Genomic DNA, 19,708 nt, shown 5'->3' with positions numbered 1-19,708 from the left:
ATTTCGCAATAAAATGGCTAGTGGAGGCTGTCATTCATCATGCACTTTAAAGATATCCTACCACAAATTACTATCATAAGTACACGAGTTTTGCATGTATCACTCTTATTACTTCAAAGCTGGTTTGATAAAGCAGCTGTGATTTTTTTGTTCAATTTGGAAAGGTGCTGGTAACACGCAAATTGGGAAAACTTAGTGCGATAAACTCTGAAATTGGGAAAATTTGTGTCATTAATCTTCAGATTTAAAATAATGGTCTTCCCATTGCTGAGTACTTAATTACATAATTACTTATTTAATGTTATTTAACATGTCGTTTTAATATGTTCAGTTCCAGTGCTAAAATTATCTCTTCACTTGCAGATAATTCACATTGGGAACGAAATGGGCATAACTTTCCTTCCTTGTATGAATTTTGTTATCACAAATTTGGTATTTTGTATTTTTTCCCTCAATTGGGAAAGTGTCTTTCATGGGTATTATATATATAGGATCTGGCATGAGTTGTCATATCATACCATATGTTATTAAACGAGTTCAGGAATTTTGTTAGTAAGCGAGCCTTTGGCAAGCTTACTAATGAATTTCCTGGATGAGTGTAATAAAATATGGTATGAAATGACAACGAGTGTCAGATCTTTTTTATGCCCCAGGTAGGGTGGCAAATAGCAGTTGAACTGACCATCAGTCAGTCCGTCTGTCCGAAAACTTTAACATTGGCCATAACTTTTGCAATATTGAAGATAGCAACTGGATATTTGGCATGCATGTGTATCTTATGAAGCTGCACAGTGAGTGGTGGAAGGTCAAGGTCATCCTTCAAGGTCAAAATTCAAAAAATACAATCCAAAGGAAGAAATAAGCTTTAAAAGGGAGATAATTTCTAAACCTGCCAAATGATATATTGAAATTTTTATTTCAAAGAGGCGAAATAGGGGGCATTGTGTTTCTGACAAACACATCTCTTGTTTATCACATGCTTTTAAATGAGCAAATCAAATAAATATTTACACAAACATAATGATAAATCCAGAATGTTGTTCACATTTCGTGACGTCATTTGACGTTGCAACGTCATTTCAGCAAAATAACAAATAGCGATTGGTCAATCAAACGAAACTAAGCCAATGAAAACGCTTTAAATGTGTATTACACATGTGTAAGATAAAAATATTCATAATGATTATATTACATGGGAAACAGGGTATGGCATGTGATAAAAAGAAGGAAAACAATAGCAGTGTAGGGATCTCTGTACAGCTCGCAGTACTGTCAGAGCCTTTATTGCATTAGATTTGCATATACTTTTTAATGTTGTTTCGTTTTCAGAGTGAGCCCAGTGAGGAGGAAAGGGAAGAAATGCAGGAGCTAGATAAACCCAAAGAGACAAAGAAGGAAAAGAAAGCAAGAAAGAAAAAGGTGGAAGAAGAAGAAGAGGTTGAGGCAAACGACGCCAAAGAGGTCAAAGTTGGTGAGGTTGTAAAGGTTGAACCAAAGATTGTCACCATGGAAGATTTGGAAAATAAGAAAGAGAAAAAGAATAAGAAGAAAAATAACAAGGGGAAAGCGGAAGAAGAGAAAGCAGACAAGGCTGGTGAAGGTGAGGAGGAGGAAGGTGGCACTGTAAAAACTGCTGCTCAGAAAAAGAGGGAGAAAAAGGAATGGAAGAAACAGAAAAAAATGGTAAAAGATCAATTTATACACACTTGAACTAGGATTCAAGCATAGTATTTAACACATTTGTTATATTTGCTGTTAGCTAGGAGACATAAATCTCACAGTAACCTGTAGGCATCATTATTAATCAATGGCCACTAAATTCTGAATCGGCCAGCTAACTCAGTTGGCAGAGTGCTTGACTACAAATCTGATGGTCGCTCAAGTATGTGCTTTTGGTTCGTTTAAAGTCTCAACGCTCAAAATCTATGAAAATTTCATAAAGTATTTTGTAAAATAAAGTTAACACCTAAACAATCAGTGTTCCTTATAGCAATAGCCACATTTTCAACGCTTGATGTGGTATGATTACATAGATTTTTGATACAAAATGCTCGTTTTTATTTATTTGTGACACAATTAATTCCATTTTAATTTCCAGCGAAGATATCTATTCATACGACACACGAACACCTAAATGGTTCCATGTAAGTGTTTATGTGTCGTATGAATAGATATTGTTGCGGGAAATTAAAATGGAATTAAATATGCAAAACATTAATAAAAACGAGCATGTTGTATTTACAAACATCTATTTTACCAGACCACATCTTGCATTGAAATTTGGGCAATTGCCATAAGGAACACTGATTTTTAATTGTTTAACTTTATTTTACGAAATATTGTACGAAATTTTCGTTGATGTTGAGCGTTATAGAGGCTTTAAATCTGCAGGAAAGTGTGCGTATGTTAACTGACCTTGTCACTGTAATAATATTGAGTACAGCAAAGTGTGCGTATGTTAACTGACCATGTAACTGTAATAATATTGAGTACAGCAAAGTGTGCGTATGTTAACTGACCATGTCACTGTAATAATATTCAGTACAGCAAAGTGTGCGTATGTTAACTGACCATGTCACTGTAATAATATTCAGTACAGCAATGTGCGTATGTTAACTGACCATGTCACTGTAATAATATTGAGTACAGCAAAGTGTGCGTATGTTAACTGACCATGTCACTGTAATAATATTGAGTACAGCAAAGTGTGCGTATATTAACTGACCATGTCACTGTAATAATATTGAGTATAGCAAAAGTTGCAAGTGATGTTTCTGAGTAGCTTGTGGGGACACATGTCCCTGATTGGCGTGTGTGTCTCGAATTAGCTTCTTTGGACACATGTCCCTGATTGACTTGTGAGTCTCTAATTAGCTTGTTTGGACACATGTCCCTGATTGGCTTTGTGTGTCTCTAATTAGCTTGTTTGGACACATGTCCCTGATTGGCGTGTGTGTCTCTAATTAGCTTGTTTGGACACATGTCTCGATTGGCTTGTGTGTCTCTAATTAGCTTGTTTGGACTCATGTCCCTGATTGGCTTTGTGTGTCTCTAATTAGCTTGTTTGGACACATGTCCCTGATTGGCTTGTGTGTCTCTAATTAGCTAGTTGGACACATGTCCCTGATTGGCTTGTGTGTCTCTAATTAGCTTGTTTGGACACATGTCCCTGATTGGCTTGTGTGTCTCTAATTAGCTTGTTTGGACACATGTCCCTGATTGGCTTGTGTGTCTCTAATTAGCTTGTTTGGACACATGTCCCTGATTGGCTTGTGTGTCTCTAATTAGCTTGTTTGGACACATGTCCCTGATTGGCTTTTGTGTCTCTAATTAGCTTGTTTGGACACATGTCCCTGATTGGCTTGTGTGTCTCTAATTAGCTTGTTTGGACACATGTCCCTGATTGGCATGTGTGTCTCGAATTAGCTTGTTTGGACACATGTCCCTGATTGGCTTGTGTGTCTCTAATAAGCTTGTTTGGACACATGTCCCTGATTGGCTTGTGTGTCTCTAATTAGCTTGTTTGGACACATGTCCCTGATTGGCGTGTGTGTCTCTAATTAGCTTGTTTGGACACATGTCCCTGATTGGCTTGTGTGTCTCTAATTAGCTTGTTTGGACACATGTCCCTGATTGGCTTGTGTGTCTCTAATTAGCTTGTTTGGACACATGTCCCTGATTGGCTTGTGTGTCTCTAATTAGCTTGTTTGGACACATGTCCCTGATTTGCTTGTGTGTCTCTAATTAGCTTGTTTGGACACATGTCCCTGATTGGCTTGTGTGTCTCTAATTAGCTTGTTTGGACACATGTCCCTGATTGGCTTGTGTGTCTCTAATTAGCTTGTTTGGACACATGTCCCTGATTGGCTTGTGTGTCTCTAATTAGCTTGTTTGGACACATGTCCCTGATTGGCTTGTGTGTCTCTAATTAGCTTGTTTGGACACATGTCCCTGATTGGTTTGTGTGTCTCTAATTAGCTTGTTTGGACACATGTCCCTGATTGGCATGTGTGTCTCGAATTAGCTTGTTTGGACACATGTCCCTGATTGGCTTGTGTGTCTCTAATTAGCTTGTTTGGACACATGTCTCTGATTGGCTTGTGTGTCTCTAATTAGCTTGTTTGGACACATGTCCCTGATTGGCTTGTGTGTCTCTAATAAGCTTGTTTGGACACATGTCCCTGATTGGCTTGTGTGTCTCTAATTAGCTTGTTTGGACACATGTCCCTGATTGGCTTGTGTGTCTCTAATTAGCTTGTTTGGACACATGTCCCTGATTGGCTTGTGTGTCATGCATTTAGCCCTGTTTTCCCAGAGTGTGGTCCAGACTATCTTTGTTGTCCAAATTCTGTTAAACAGAATAATACTAAGAAGTTTAATTTTATTTTCTGTTATCCAGGTGGGACTTTGAGGTTATAGAGTTTTCTTCAATTTTTATTTTCCCAATCAGTTGTGCAAGCGTCACTTTCTTTGTAGAATTCACATATACCACATACACGCAGAAAGCAAAAACAAACACATTATCATTTAATACATTTTATTAAATAAACATGTTCATCCCTTATTTAATTTGGATTTGAGCTGCCCTCTGTGAATATATGGCTAAATGCATGTGCATGTAAAGTATCCTCTCAGATTAGCCTGTGAAGTCTGCAAGGCTCATCTAGGATGACACTCTATGCCTGTATGGGACTTTTTGGTGTAAAAGAAGTCTTGGAAGTCAAGTCTAGGTGGAAAGTTTCGTCCTTGAAAGGTTAATCTGGGACGACACTTTACCCAATGCATTTAGCTTGCAAGACTCATTTAATTTTATGAATGAACAGGAGCAGAAAAAGAAGCAGGCAGGCAAGAAGGAGACCAAGGATGCAGCAGAAGACAGGGAAACAAGGCCTGAAACCATGGCGACAGAAACTGTCACGGCAACAGAAACTGCCAAGCCAAACACTGGTAGGTAACTGAATTGTGAACCATGTATTTTTAAAAAGCATATAGGGCAAATTTACTTCTATGTATTTTAAAAATTATGGTTTATTGTTACCTCAACAAAATTGACCTTGCATTTGTGAACTCCATTAACAAACATTAAAGGCTTGATTGTTATTCCTTCATTTACATTAGGTTTTGACATGCCCATTTTGCACAAGGCCACAACAGTATACAGTCAAAACTAACCTTATTACGGTCATTTGAGAATAACAGTCAACTGCATACAAAAGTCAGTTTGGATTCCCCCTGATGAAAATCACTCTATATTACACTTGAAAATAATGGTCAATCGTCCATAACGGCCAACGGCCAGTTTATTCCACTCCGAAAGTCATGTTTGAACTGAAAACTACGGTCACTAGTCAGTCGTTTTGAGTCGCGAAAAGTCAAAACATAGCACATTTGTACGTCTATTTAGCAGAAAAAGCATCTGATAGTGGTAATTGCCTTTGATATGATAAAATCGGCCCGCTGCGAGTAAAGATATAATAGGGTGTTTAGAAGGTTTGTTTCCCGGGGATAATTATGGGGGGGGGGGGTGTATCTTCAAAATAAAATATGTGTGAGTTTGTCTCAGCATTATTATTAAATTGCATTTTGATTGCATGAAATAAGTGAAATTAACAATAACAATGTGTATTAGTAGCAAGTATAGGCTGCAGGCATAACACATGAGGGCGTGACAAGGTCAATTGTTCTTTATCGCTGATAAATGTTAATAAACAACATTAAGCCTGCAAGTGTTTTTATAAGAAGATTAAAGGATTAGTGATCATCTGTAAAGGCATCACTTTTATAACAAACTTGAGGCATGAAAGAGAATTTGCTCATGTTTGTATCTTGTATGAGGTTGTTTGAATGAAAATGCTGTTTGTGTGATGTCGCCATACGAATAAATTTTTACAACATCTTGGCGTCTTTTTCTTTGGATGAGAACGGTAAAGATACACCGTACTTTTGGTTTATGACAGCGAATCTGCTTTTTAGCTCACCTGAGCACAACGTGCTCATGGTGAGCTTTTGTGAGCGCCTTTTGTCCGTCGTCCGTTGTCCGTTGTCCGTTGTGTGGCGTCAATATTTGCCTTGTTATCTCTCTAGTGGCCACATTTATTGTCCAATCTTCATGAAATTTGGTCAGAAGATTGGTCTCAATGATATCTTGGATGAGTTTGAAAATGGTTACATTTGCTTGAAAAACATGGCTGCCAAGGGGCGGGGCATTTTTCCTAATATGGCTATATATGGCTATAGTAAAATCTTGTTAACACTCTAGAGGCCACATTTATTGTCAGATCTTCATGAAACCTGGTCAGAAGATTCATCCCAATAATATCTTGGACGAGTTCAAAAATGATGCTGGTTGGTTGAAAAACATGGCCGCCAGGGGCGCAGGGCATTTTTCCTTATATGGCTATAGTAAAACCTTGTTAACACTCTAGAGGCCACATTAAAATTTCGATCTTCATGAAACTTGGTCAGAGGATTTGTCCCAATGAAATCTTAGATGAGTTCAAATTGTAACCTTTGCTTGAAAAACATGACTGCCAAGGGGCGGGGCATTTTTCCTTATAGGGCTGTAGTAAAATCTTGTTAACACTTTAGAGGCCACATTTATTGTCCAATATTCATGAAACTTGGTGAGATGATTCATCCCAATAATATCTTGGAAGAGTTCAAAAAATGATTCGGGTTGGTTGAAAAATATGGCTGCCTGGGGGCGGGGCATTTTTCCTTGTATGGCTATAGTAAAACCTTGTAAACACTCTAGAGGCCGCATTTATTTTCCGATGTTCATGAAACTTGGTCAAATGATTTGTCCCAATAACATTACCTTGACCTTATTGAATATAACAATTTCCCCATGATGGCTTACGTTATACTGCCAAGCACTGGAAAAGTTGAGCGCGCTGTCTTCTGACAGCTCTTATTACGGTAATGATTTGACATAAATAGTCAAAGGTTCCCTACAATTTGTGGCGTTAATGTTTGTACTCACATGTGTTATTTTGATAATTTCTGAAACTGAAGTGTTGAGAAAGGACAGTAACCACCAACGCTCGTTTGGTCATTTACAACTCAGGTACAACATATGAGTACTCTGGGCAGGGGCGGCTCCAGGATTTCTGGTTGGGGGGGGGGAGATATTGAAAGATTTGCCTGGGGTCCTGGGGGGCTGCTAGGGCCCCTTGTGGGTGCATGGCAAAACCCTGCTAGGGGGTACATGGGGGCGAAGCCCCCTGGAAGCTCCATGATTGTAGTGATTTTGAAGGCTTTGACAACCACTTCTCGAGCATGTCACACCTTATGTACTTTCATCAAAGAGGGAAACATCAGAATCGCAAAGTTCTACTTGAAAAAACGGGCGACAGAGAGTCTTAAGTTAAAACATTTAGCGATTGTCTGTGATGAGTGGGAAATGTTGTTTATGAAAAAGACGAAAAATGAGTTTAAATAGGTGATTTAGATCTTGTTAAGTGTGAAACGATAAGTGAAACATTAAGTGTCAAATAAATTGACATTACTTTGGCAATTTTAGGGGGGTTGGGGCGTACACCGCGTCTGCCCCCCTCCCCCCCCCCCCCCCCTTGGATCCGCCTATGCTGGGTACTTTTTAAGAATACTTCAAAGAACCCTGGGCATGGAAAATATACTAAAAAGTACCCAGGAGTATGGCCAGTTTCCTTAAAGTTTAGGGGGAAAGTGTCGTCCCTGATTAGCCTGTGCGGACTGCACAGGCTAATCTGGGACAACACTTTACACACATGCATTATGCCCAGTTTTCTCAGAACACGACACATATTGTTATACATTATTCACAGGCAGGCTTAAATCACTGGCCTGGGAGCACTTTTTGTTAAAAAGAAGCACTTGTGTATGGATGCCAGGCAAGAAAAAAGTATGCATTGTTTATACAGCTCAGTTTGTAGATCACCTAGTCCATATTACTCGACGTTAGTTGCAATAATTCAACTCTCATCTTTATAACCCAAACGGTTGCTGAGAGCCGCCATAGCAAAAATTACCAAAGGCTCTGGGACATTTGATTTCGCCACCCCTGTTTACTGCAGCATAATTGTTTTTTAATTTCTTTTTAATTATTGCTTAGTTTGTACACAACTATAAATTGAATTAAAAAACATTTATATTTAAATTAGTTATGATTTTTTCACAGACACAATACTTAATGGAAAAAATTAATTTTCACAGACACGATACTTAATGGAAAAAAAGGCCTTTCGGTAGGCTTAGTTGTCTGGTTTGCACTTGTTGGAAACTGACCACACGGGATGACATATGTCTGTGTGTTGTACATAATGTTCACATGGTCATATGTCTGCCTATGCCTAAAATATTTGGAGCCTTCTTTTTCTTCCCATTAATTGCAAATCTCCTCTGCAGCATTGATGTACTGGGACTATACTAGGAGTGCGTCTCACATTGATGTACTGGGACTATACTAGGAGTGCGTCTCACATTGATGTACTGGGACTATACTAGGAGTGCGTCTCACATTGATGTACTGGGACTATACTAGGAGTGCATCTCACATTGATGTACTGGGACTATACTAGGAGTGCGTCTCACCTTGATGTACTGGGACTATACTAGGAGTGCGTCTCACATTGATGTACTGGGACTATACTAGGAGTGCGTCTCACATTGATGTACTGGGACTATACTAGGAGTGTGTCTCACATTGATGTACTGGGACTATACTAGGAGTGCGTCTCACCTTGATGTATTGGGACTATACTAGGAGTGCGTCTCACATTGATGTACTGGGACTATACTAGGAGTGCGTCTCACATTGATGTACTGGGACTATACTAGGAGTGCGTCTCACAATGATGTACTGGGACTATACTAGGAGTGCGTCTCACATTGATGTACTGGGACTATACTAGGAGTGCGTCTCACATTGATGTATTGGGACTATACTAGGAGTGCGTCTCACCTTGATGTATTGGGACTATACTAGGAGTGCGTCTCACATTGATTTTTAAATATATGTGTACTATAGGTATGTTAATGGTTTTTAAACGACCCTGGTAGTGAATGTTGACATTCTTTGAACAAATTCTTTCTGAACATTTGCAAAATAAGCAAAACACCTGTGCACATATTCAAACACCAAGTCTAATGACACATCACCATGGCTATTAAATTAGGGTAAGAATCTTTGTTTGATTATTATGACAGCCAAGCATTCCTCAGGATCATGTTTACATCATAAACTACGCATGCGGGAAACCCATCTTTTTTCTGTAGATCTTCTCACGGTCTTGCGAAATTCACGCTACATCGGGTTTGAGTATCCTCCAATTACCCTGAATCAAGCGGTTTAGGAAACAAGTAAAAGAATTTCTAATTTAATGCAAACAATGCCGCAATAAATGATTTACCTTTTAAGATCTATTTCATTTCCATTAAATCCATGTCAAAATTGTTATTTTACAGCATGTTTAACCACTCAAAGCCGATAGTTCCATACACATCCGCAAATTACATCCACTAGGTGCCCTCGAAAATTTGATTCATTGAATAAATTTATACAAACTGGAACAGTAATTTTACTTTTTTATTACTACTATTTACAATTTAAGAAGTTTCTGTTATGACGTCAATCTTCTTTTGAGCAACATTGACACGTAAAAGTGATCAAGAATTGCAAAAACACAAACGTTCGCAATGTGTTCAAATAAAAATTCGGCATATATGTAACTTTGAAAAGATTTGATAAAAGTAGTATCCAATTTGGACGGGGTATACCCACTGAACATTTGTCTATCGTCAAGTCACCTATTTTTGGGATGTGCACGCACAGATTGTTGTATGCAACATTTTCTGAGAATCGTGAACAAGTAAAAGAATTTTCTTTAAAATAAATCAAATACATGAAAGTGTTGTGTTACACTAGCAATTTATGTGCAATTATGTTTAATGAAGAGTACCGAAATTATTAAATGGAATAGGGCTAAATTTGGATTATTTCAGTTGAAGTAAGATTTTCAAATGCAATTATACTCGTTTTTTCCTCATTTTTTATCGTGTCTGTATTTATTTTTTAAGCGTTGTAATGTTAGTGAAACAAAATACTCGAAGCCCATGCATGTGACGTGATCACGAGAGCAGCGTTCTTAATGTTAACAAAGTGATCAAAATAAGGTTACTATTGATACAAGGGAATCATATAATTGTGTTTTAGCCATATAGTCTAACCCATAGGATATAATTGTGTTTTAGCCATATAGTCTCACCCATAGGATACAATTGTGTTTTAGCCATATAGTCTAACCCATAGGATATAATTGTGTTTTAGCCATATAGTCTAACCCATAGGATATAATTGTGTTTTAGCCATATAGTCTAACCCATAGGATATATTTGTGTTTTAGCCATATAGTCTAACCCATAGGATATAATTGTGTTTTAGCCATATAGTCTAACCCATAGGATATATTTGTGTTTTAGCCATATAGTCTAACCCATAGGATATAATTGTGTTTTAGCCATATAGTCTAACCCATAGGATATAATTGTGTTTTAGCCATATAGTCTAACCCATAGGATATAAATGTGTTTTAGCCATATAGTCTAACCCATAGGATATAATTGTGTTTTAGCCATATAGTCTAACCCATAGGATATAATTGTGTTTTAGCCATATAGTCTAACCCATAGGATATAATTGTGTTTTAGCCATATAGTCTAACCCATAGGATATAATTGTTTTTTAGCCATATAGTCTAACCCATAGGATATAATTGTGTTTTAGCCATATAGTCTAACCCATAGGATATAATTGTTTTTTAGCCATATAGTCTAACCCATAGGATATAATTGTGTTTTAGCCATATAGTCCTCACCCATAGGATATAATTGTGTTTTAGCCATATAGTCTAACCCATAGGATATAATTGTGTTTTAGCCATATAGTCTCACCCATAGGATATAATTGTGTTTTAGCCATATAGTTTACAAGGGAATCATAGGATATAATTGTGTTTTAGCCATATAGTCTCACCCATAGGATATAATTGTGTTTTAGCCATATAGTTTACAAGGGAATCATAGGATATAATTGTGTTTTAGCCATATAGTCTAACCCATAGGATATAATTGTGTTTTAGCCATATAGTCTAACCCATAGGATATAATTGTGTTTTAGCCATATAGTCTCACCCATAGGATATAATTGTGTTTTAGCCATATAGTTTACAAGCAATCATAGGATATAATTGTGTTTTAGCCATATAGTCTCACCCATAGGATATAATTGTGTTTTAGCCATATAGTCTCACCCATAGGATATAATTGTGTTTTAGCCATATAGTCTAACCCATAGGATATAATTGTGTTTTAGCCATATAGTCTCACCCATAGGATATAATTGTGTTTTAGCCATATAGTCTAACCCATAGGATATAATTGTGTTTTAGCCATATAGTCTAACCCATAGGATATATTTGTGTTTTAGCCATATAGTCTAACCCATAGGATATAATTGTGTTTTAGCCATATAGTCTAACCCATAGGATATAATTGTGTTTTAGCCATATAGTCTAACCCATAGGATATAAATGTGTTTTAGCCATATAGTCTAACCCATAGGATATAATTGTGTTTTAGCCATATAGTCTAACCCATAGGATATAATTGTGTTTTAGCCATATAGTCTAACCCATAGGATATAATTGTGTTTTAGCCATATAGTCTCACCCATAGGATATAATTGTGTTTTAGCCATATAGTCTAACCCATAGGATATAATTGTGTTTTAGCCATATAGTCTCACCCATAGGATATAATTGTGTTTTAGCCATATAGTTTACAAGGGAATCATAGGATATAATTGTGTTTTAGCCATATAGTCTCACCCATAGGATATAATTGTGTTTTAGCCATATAGTTTACAAGGGGATCATAGGATATAATTGTGTTTTAGCCATATAGTTTCTCACTAAAATAAATAAGATGCTTGAATGGACTACTGTTAAAAATTGACAAAAACGTTTAGAGAGTTACTTTGTGTGTGTGTTAAGCGACTTTTTTTGGATATAAACTATGTGCGTACGTGTAACTAAAGTAAGTTATGACATTTAAAACTTTACCGTAATTACTCTAAGTTTTCGGAGACCCTAAGTTTTCTGACACCTTCTTTTTTGGCCAAAACAATTATTTTTCGTGACTTAATTTTTGGACAAGGCTCGTTTTCGTCTATCATTAATGACTCTAAATTTTCGGACAGTATATTTTTCAGCGCTACTTAACCAGATTTCAGCACTGTATTCGCTTATCTTTGGACACTTCGATCATGGATTTTTACAAACTGATTAAGGTCATAAAACCTGGGAGAGGCATGCTTAAGGGCAATAGACCATAACATTTGCGTAATTGGGTAAATAACCATGTTATACAGTTAGAAAACAAGAAAACAATCGATTCACCCAACATCATTTTAAATGATATACTACTTTTAAGGAGGCAATATGTTAAATGTTTTTGCTTTTTTGCTCTGAATAATTTTAGGCAATATTTAGCAAAGCTGTGAAGCTGTATTTATTTCAAAGTAGAAACACTATTGTGCATGGATTAATTGTTTTTATTTCAATATAATTATAGTTTTTAGGTGTTTAATTTTTGTCTCTAAGTTATTTGACATTGTAATTTTTGAATATTTTCTGTATCTAAATTTTTGGACACCAAAATTTTTAATTATTTTTAAATGTCCGAAAACTCGAATAGTTACGATACTTTGAGTTGTGAAATGGCAGTTTAAAAAAAAGAGTAAGATGTTTACAGTTAAAATTAACCGGTTTTGTATTGTATTGACAACAGTATTGTGCCGTGTTAGATTTGTGAAATGTTTTTGTCGAAATTGTATAATAACTGTCCATGGCCATTCTCTAAGAAGGAAATAACCCAGAGTACAATCTCATTTCAGATTCCAGTCTGTCAGTGTTCACCATGAGCCAGGAGATACAGAGCAAGGTTATCAAGGGAAAGATCAAGCTTCTGGTAAGGGTTCTGCATACTGTTACTAAACATTTTATGCTCCCCATAGATATATATGGGGAGCATATAGTTGCCAGTTTGTAGTTCCTTCCGTCACACTTTTTTTTGGACAGTTTATCATAGCACCTTCATTTCATTACCGATCTCTTTCATATTTGGCATGTAGGTACCTTGCAAGGACCTCTACCTTTTGATGAGGTTTGAGGTCACTGGGGTCAAGTTCAAGGTCACAGAGGCTATTAATAGATTTTAAGATCACACTTTGGTTACAGTTTCTCATAGCGCCTTCAATATTTGACCGATCTCTTATATATTTGGGATGTAGGTACCTTGCATGGACGTCTACCTTTTTGATGAGGTATGAGGTCACTGGGGTCAAGGCCAAGTTCACTGATGGTAATAATAGATTTTCTCAAGATCATACTTTTTTCCACACAATTAAACCATACTAGAGTTGCGACACCTTAAGGGTTTCGCGTGATGGAATGAGTGGAGAGATGAAATCAAATTGAAAATCTATTATTTCTAAAAAAAAATGGTACGAAAAATATGTCGGTAGGAAAAAAAAACAGATTTGGGTACGAAAACAAATTTGAGTACGAAAAAAAGGGTACAAACAAAATAAGGGAACGAAAAAACTATTTTGGTACGAAAAAAATGGGTACAAATAAAAAATAAGGTACGAAAAAATTTGTGTACGAAAAAAAATGAGTACGAACAAATGGGTACGAAGAAATTTGGGTACGAACAAATTTGTGTACGAAAAAATTGGGTACAAAAAAATGTGGGTACGAAAAAAAAATTGGTTATGAAAAAAAATTAGGGTACGAAAAACTATTTGGGTACGAAAAAAAAAGGTTCAAATAAAAATTTGGGTACAAAAAAATTTGGGAACAAAACGAATTTGGGTACGAAAAAAATTTGAGTACGAACAAATGGGTTCAAAGAAATTTGGGTACGAACAAATTTGTGTAAAAAAAAAATTGGGTACGAAAAAAAATTTGGTTATGAAAACCTATAGGGAACGAAAAAATTAGGGTACAAAAAACTATTTGGGTACGAAAAAAAAAGGGTACATATATAAATTTGGGTACAAAAAAAATTGGGTACGAAACAAATTTGTGCACCGACGGACAGACGAAGCGGCGACTATATGCTCCCCCTAAAAAATTTGGGGGGGAGCATAATAAACAAGTTATGGCAATTTAAAGGTGGTACGCAAACTTAATAATATATTTATCAATTATATGCTTATTCTAAGTGAAAAAAAGGCCATAATTGTTACAAAATGCTTGATACAGTTATCTGCTCTTGTTTATACATAGGGGTCATGTTGGTTAATAAGCAAAATACATGGTGTATGAACGCAATATGTCAAGGGACATAAATATATTTGAGGTCATATGCAAACTTTAACATAGATTTATCAATAATATGCATATTATTCTAAGTGAAAAAGGGCCTAATTCTGTTAAAATGCTTGATACAGTAAATGAGTTGTCTGCTCTTGTTTATAGATTGGGGTTATGTCGGTTATGAAGTATGCAAAATATAAAAGCAATATGTCAATGGACATAGGAAATATATTTGAGGTGGTACGCAAACATTCCAATGCGCACGCCGACGCCGGGTTGAGTAGGATAGCTCGACTATATATATTTCATATATAACAGTCAAGCTAAAATGTAAATATACCATAAACAACAAGCTAACCTCAATCACAACTTTAATGCAATGCTTATAACAATAGAGATACAATGATATGCCAGGGATTGAAACTTTAACTGTTTACTATTGTGGGCAACCATCTTTAGTATTTTGGTTGCCCAGATAAAGAATAACGAGCCCAGAAATATGAACATGTGAATATTATACATTCTTTTAATAAAATAATAGATAATTAAATACATTTGCTGACAACACATGTTCAATGCATGATGTTTTATTATGAGCCTGAATTGAATCATGTCCTATTCCTAAATAATGAATGTTATTTAACTAGTATTGATCCATGGTGATCAATTGTTTTTCAATTTTTATTGCAGTATATTGTTTTAAGCTTTAAAAAAAAGAAGTTTACCAACTTTTGAAATTGAGTTGCCCAGGCCAAAATCTACTTGCCCCGGGTTCACGGTAAACCACTTATTTCCATCCCTGTATGCTCTTCATTTTCTGTTCTTCCATCCCATTCTCAAAATTAAATTTAAAGCACAATATTTTTTAATAACATTAGTATGAATTACTAACCATTATCACCCAAAAAACAATTTTACAAAGCTGGAATCCCGTCGTAGAGATTTAGTTTACTATTATCAGTGTTCTCTTTAAATACCAGCTGCTAGCGATCTTGCCGATTACATTAACTCTTGATGCCGGCTACTTTTCCCAAATATATCAAGTAAATGTCACAAATGCTTTGGTTTTACTGCATAGTTGCCGGCCATATAACTGGCTACTCAAATTTTTCTGGAAAACACTGAACTATGCATGACAAACACACAAAAATTAAATACATCTTAGATTCATTTTAAAAATAAATTGACACTTCCAGCTTGTCGTCACTAAAATCCAAAGATTCAAATAATTTTCCACGAGATACGTCAACAATTGCGTAATGAAATGAATGAAAAATAAAAGTAAAGAAAGCCGGATTTTACATAAATTTCAGGTTGAAACACAACAAGGTAAAGGTAGTCGGTGAGATATAATAATAATACAGCTAGTAAGGCTCGTACCCTGGGTACGGTAAATATACTAAAACGTACCCGGGAATTTTAACACTAAATCGGTTGTTGTCGGCTATTTTGTAAAAATTAATTATGTTTACATTTATGTCAATTTTCTGTTAAATGGCATTTATACAATGTATTATCAAAACTCATTTTTACAATCATTAATGTGATTCAATTTAAAATCTTAAATTGTTTAAAGTCGCGTCATTGTATGACGTTGTCAAGTATATTTTCCGCGACGTCGCACGTTCACTTTTTACCGTCATCGATTTTTTTAAAGAAACTTTTTTCGGTTTGCGAGGTCCGTTAAATGGGGAACACCATATTTGGTATTTATATTATGTTTTAACAAATAATTCTTGCTGTGTAATAAATATTGTATAAGATATTTCGATATTTATTGAAAATGTTTCAAATTGTTATTTATGAAACCTTTTATTCTAATGAGTGTATGCTATCATATTATACTTCGAATAGCAGATCTGTTGTACTATAATCGTATTATTCATTCTTTATTGTTAATTTCATTTATTGTAGAGAATCGTCAATGTTACATCTAGTCGCCAATGCTTGTCGTTAGTGTTAGTTTTCAATGCTTGTTATCATTGCCGTCAATGTTAGTCGTCAATCCTTATCGTCATTATACATGAAGGAAATAAAAGCAGAAACAGAGACGTATTCTTGATTACTTGATTATTCCTACGGCGTCCTCTCAACACTCATACTAAAAAGCATGTTGATGCAGGTTTTTTTAAAAGAGAAGTTTCTTTAAGGTAAACAATATTGTTTTACTTTAATCGCTAGCATGTTTAACGACATCGGATTTTTGGCAGATATACAACTCGGATACAATCTAATATTTGCGGGTATGTTTAAGTTTCTTTACCGTACCCGGGCTACATGTAAGTAAAGTTAAGAGTACCCGGGTTACATGTACCGGTAAGTAGTACCCGAGCCGAGAATGTCAATTGAAGGTGTTAGAGATGTATTGATCCATAAGATTAAAAAGGGTAATTAACCACGGGCTTATTAAAATTAAAACGATGACATTACAATCTACCAGCTGTTTATTTTTGTATACTGTAAGCTTGAAATATTTTAAATAATGTAAACAACTTACCTTGTATAAAGTTGGCACATTGTTGTCAGGTGTAGAAACTATTATACTTATTTCTGTTAAGTTGCACTGGCTGAACCAAAAGAATTATGTAGTCGTTTCTAAATAATCACGAAACAACCTACTAATGCATATATGCTTGCCAGTTACTGAGTTTGTGCATTTCCATTCATTATATTATCGGCCTTGGCAAACAGCGTAGAATCAGATGAGACGCCGTGTGATGTCTGCTATTTCGTTACGCTGAAGATTTCCATATCCACGGGTGTTTTTATGTCAAATGTTATGGTTTTTCAATAGATCGTATACTTATCTACAAAATAGCGAATTAGCGTTCACTTTACATCATTTTTAATTATGTTATTTTGTTAATACTTTCTCGCGTTGTTTTCGAACCTGTATTGGCAGCCAGCCGCCCATTGGTCGACACCGTCTGCTATTTCGAACGATGAAGATTTCCATATCCATTGGCGTTTTTTTAGTGTTTTCCAATTGATCGTATACTTATCTACAAAACGGATAAGTAGCGTTCACTTTACATCGTTTGTGATGATGTTATTTTGTAAATACTTTTTAAGCGTTCTTTCTGTCGAAGTCGGCCATTTTGACGTGTGTGAAAAAATACCGACATTCCCGCAATTACCAAAATCCCCAGGAATCCCCGAGATCCCACGAAATCCCCATTAATATTGATTATTTATCGAAAAACTGCGTATTTTAATATAGATTGTTGCGAAATACACTGAAATCACTAATGAAACATTGTTTTTATCAAAGTTTGATTTCGGGGATTTCGGTAGGGATTTCGGTATATCCACATACCGCATTTTGTAATTCCGGTTTTGTCAAACTTGCGAAACTTTTTCGTGATTTAAGCAAAAACTAGATTTTTCCCAGGTATAACGCCTACGCCAACAGGTAGATCGCATTCTGGTCCATTTACATGTCAAATTTCAGCAAAAGTTACCGACCAGTTTTCAAGCGCCTCAAATCGCGACTATATGCGCCAGCTTAAAGAAAGTTAGCCCCCTTTATCATTCGTTCGATTGAACGTCATCAATGATGACGTCCAATACATCACTCATTCCATATATCGACAAAGCATCATTGGGGAGCATCCATCAGTTTTACTGATATCGTTGTTTTGAAAAATAAGCATAAAAGAACATGAAAGTGGGAAATTTGCGTTGTGAAATCTTTTGATTTGGCATTATGGGTCGTTTTAATTGCTTGGTACTTCATTACAAAAACCTCTCAAACTAATGTTTTACATGCCTTTTTGCTGAAACATTAATTCAGTTTAAAAGCTCATTTTATATGTTATGAAACCAAAGGAACAATAAAACCAGAGAATGCGCTTGGGAACAAAATTAATGCAACTTTCCTTTCTTTTGGGAATATTTCGGACACCAATTTTGTAATTGTTCTTGTTTTTGAAAGTGCCTTTTTCAGATACTTTGAAAACAAGGAAAAATGTCCTTGATAGATCTTGATCTGATGTCTTTGGTTAATCATGATCTAATGTAATGTTCTGATAGATCTGGGTGAAATGTTATCTCCTAGGTAGCTCTGTATCTAAAGTTATTTCCTTGATTTAATGTAACATCCTTGATGGAATTGGATATAAAGAAGACCCCAGTAATATGGCTGGAATTAAGTTATGTCCTTGATAGATGATCATCTAATGTATCTTTCTAGATCTGGATCTCTAGAAGACCCTTATCTGGATCTTATGTAATGTCCCTGATAGATGAGAATCTAATGTAACTTCGTAGACCTGGTTCTTTAGACAACCCTTATCTTGATCTTAAGGAATGTCCTTGATAGATGAGGATCTAATGTAACTTTCTACATCTGGATCTCTAGAAGACCCTTATCTGGATCTTAAGTAATGTCTTTAATAGATGAGGATCTAATGTAACTTTCTAGATCTGGATCTCTAGAAGACCCTTATCTGGATCTTAAGTAATGTCCTTGATAGATGAGGATCTAATGTAACTTTCTAGATCGAGATCTTAAGAAGACCCTTATCTGGATCTAAGTAATGTCCTTGATAGATGATGATCTAATGTAACTTTCTAGATCTGGATATTTAGAAGACCCTTATTTAGATCTTAAATAATGTCTTTGATAGATGAGAATCTGAATGTATTTTTTCTAGATCTGGATCTTTAGAAGACCCTTATTTGGATCTAAAAAAATGTCATTGATAGATGAGGATCTAATGTAACTTTCTAGATCTTGATCTTTAGAAGACCCTTATCTGGATTCTTAGTTATGTCCACTATAGATGACAGTGTTTTTTTTCATTACAATCGGGTCCGGTAACCGGACCCATTCCCAATTGATAAAAGTATATATTTTTCCCAAATGGGAGCTAAAAATTTCCAACAGAAGGTTTCCAAAAAAAATTTTTTTTTTTTTTTGTATCTCAATATTTTGTTTATCTCCATATAAGATCAACCTTAGTAAATATTATACTGGACACACTTGTATCCTCAATTTTGAAGCATTTGTTAGCAAAACAACAACAACACTAATTTCCCAATTTTAGTCAAAATGCAGCAAATTTGCCCAATCCAAAGGGACCGGAATGGCTCCATTCCCAAAATTGTGAGGAAAAAACACAAGAGGATCTAATGTAACTTTCTAGATCTGGATCTTTAGAAGACCCTTATCTGGATCTTAAGTAATGTCCTTGATAGATGAGGATCTAATGTAACTTTCTAGATCTGGATCTTTAGAAGACCCTTATCTGGATCTTAAGTTATGTCCTTGATAGATGAGGATCTAATGTAACTTTCTAGATCTTGGTCCCTAGAAGACCCTTTATTTGGATCTTAAGTAATGTCCTTGA

At 35.7% G+C, this 19,708-nt stretch overlaps 1 protein-coding gene across 1 annotated transcript in view; it reads left to right on the top strand.

The window, feature by feature from the left end:
• The window catches only part of LOC127831617 (myosin-10-like), a 57,213-nt gene that overhangs the window by 25,168 nt on the left and 12,337 nt on the right, over positions 1-19,708 (top strand). The window contains exons 12-14 of the mRNA XM_052356596.1: positions 1,330-1,683; positions 4,824-4,947; positions 12,932-13,005. Of these exons, the coding sequence (XP_052212556.1) occupies positions 1,330-1,683; positions 4,824-4,947; positions 12,932-13,005 (552 nt within the window). The remainder of the gene's footprint in view (positions 1-1,329; positions 1,684-4,823; positions 4,948-12,931; positions 13,006-19,708) is intronic.

This window comes from Dreissena polymorpha, chromosome 5, assembly GCF_020536995.1.
Source record: "Dreissena polymorpha isolate Duluth1 chromosome 5, UMN_Dpol_1.0, whole genome shotgun sequence".
Lineage (NCBI taxonomy): Eukaryota > Metazoa > Mollusca > Bivalvia > Myida > Dreissenidae > Dreissena > Dreissena polymorpha.
This window is presented reverse-complemented; position numbering and strand designations above follow the sequence as displayed.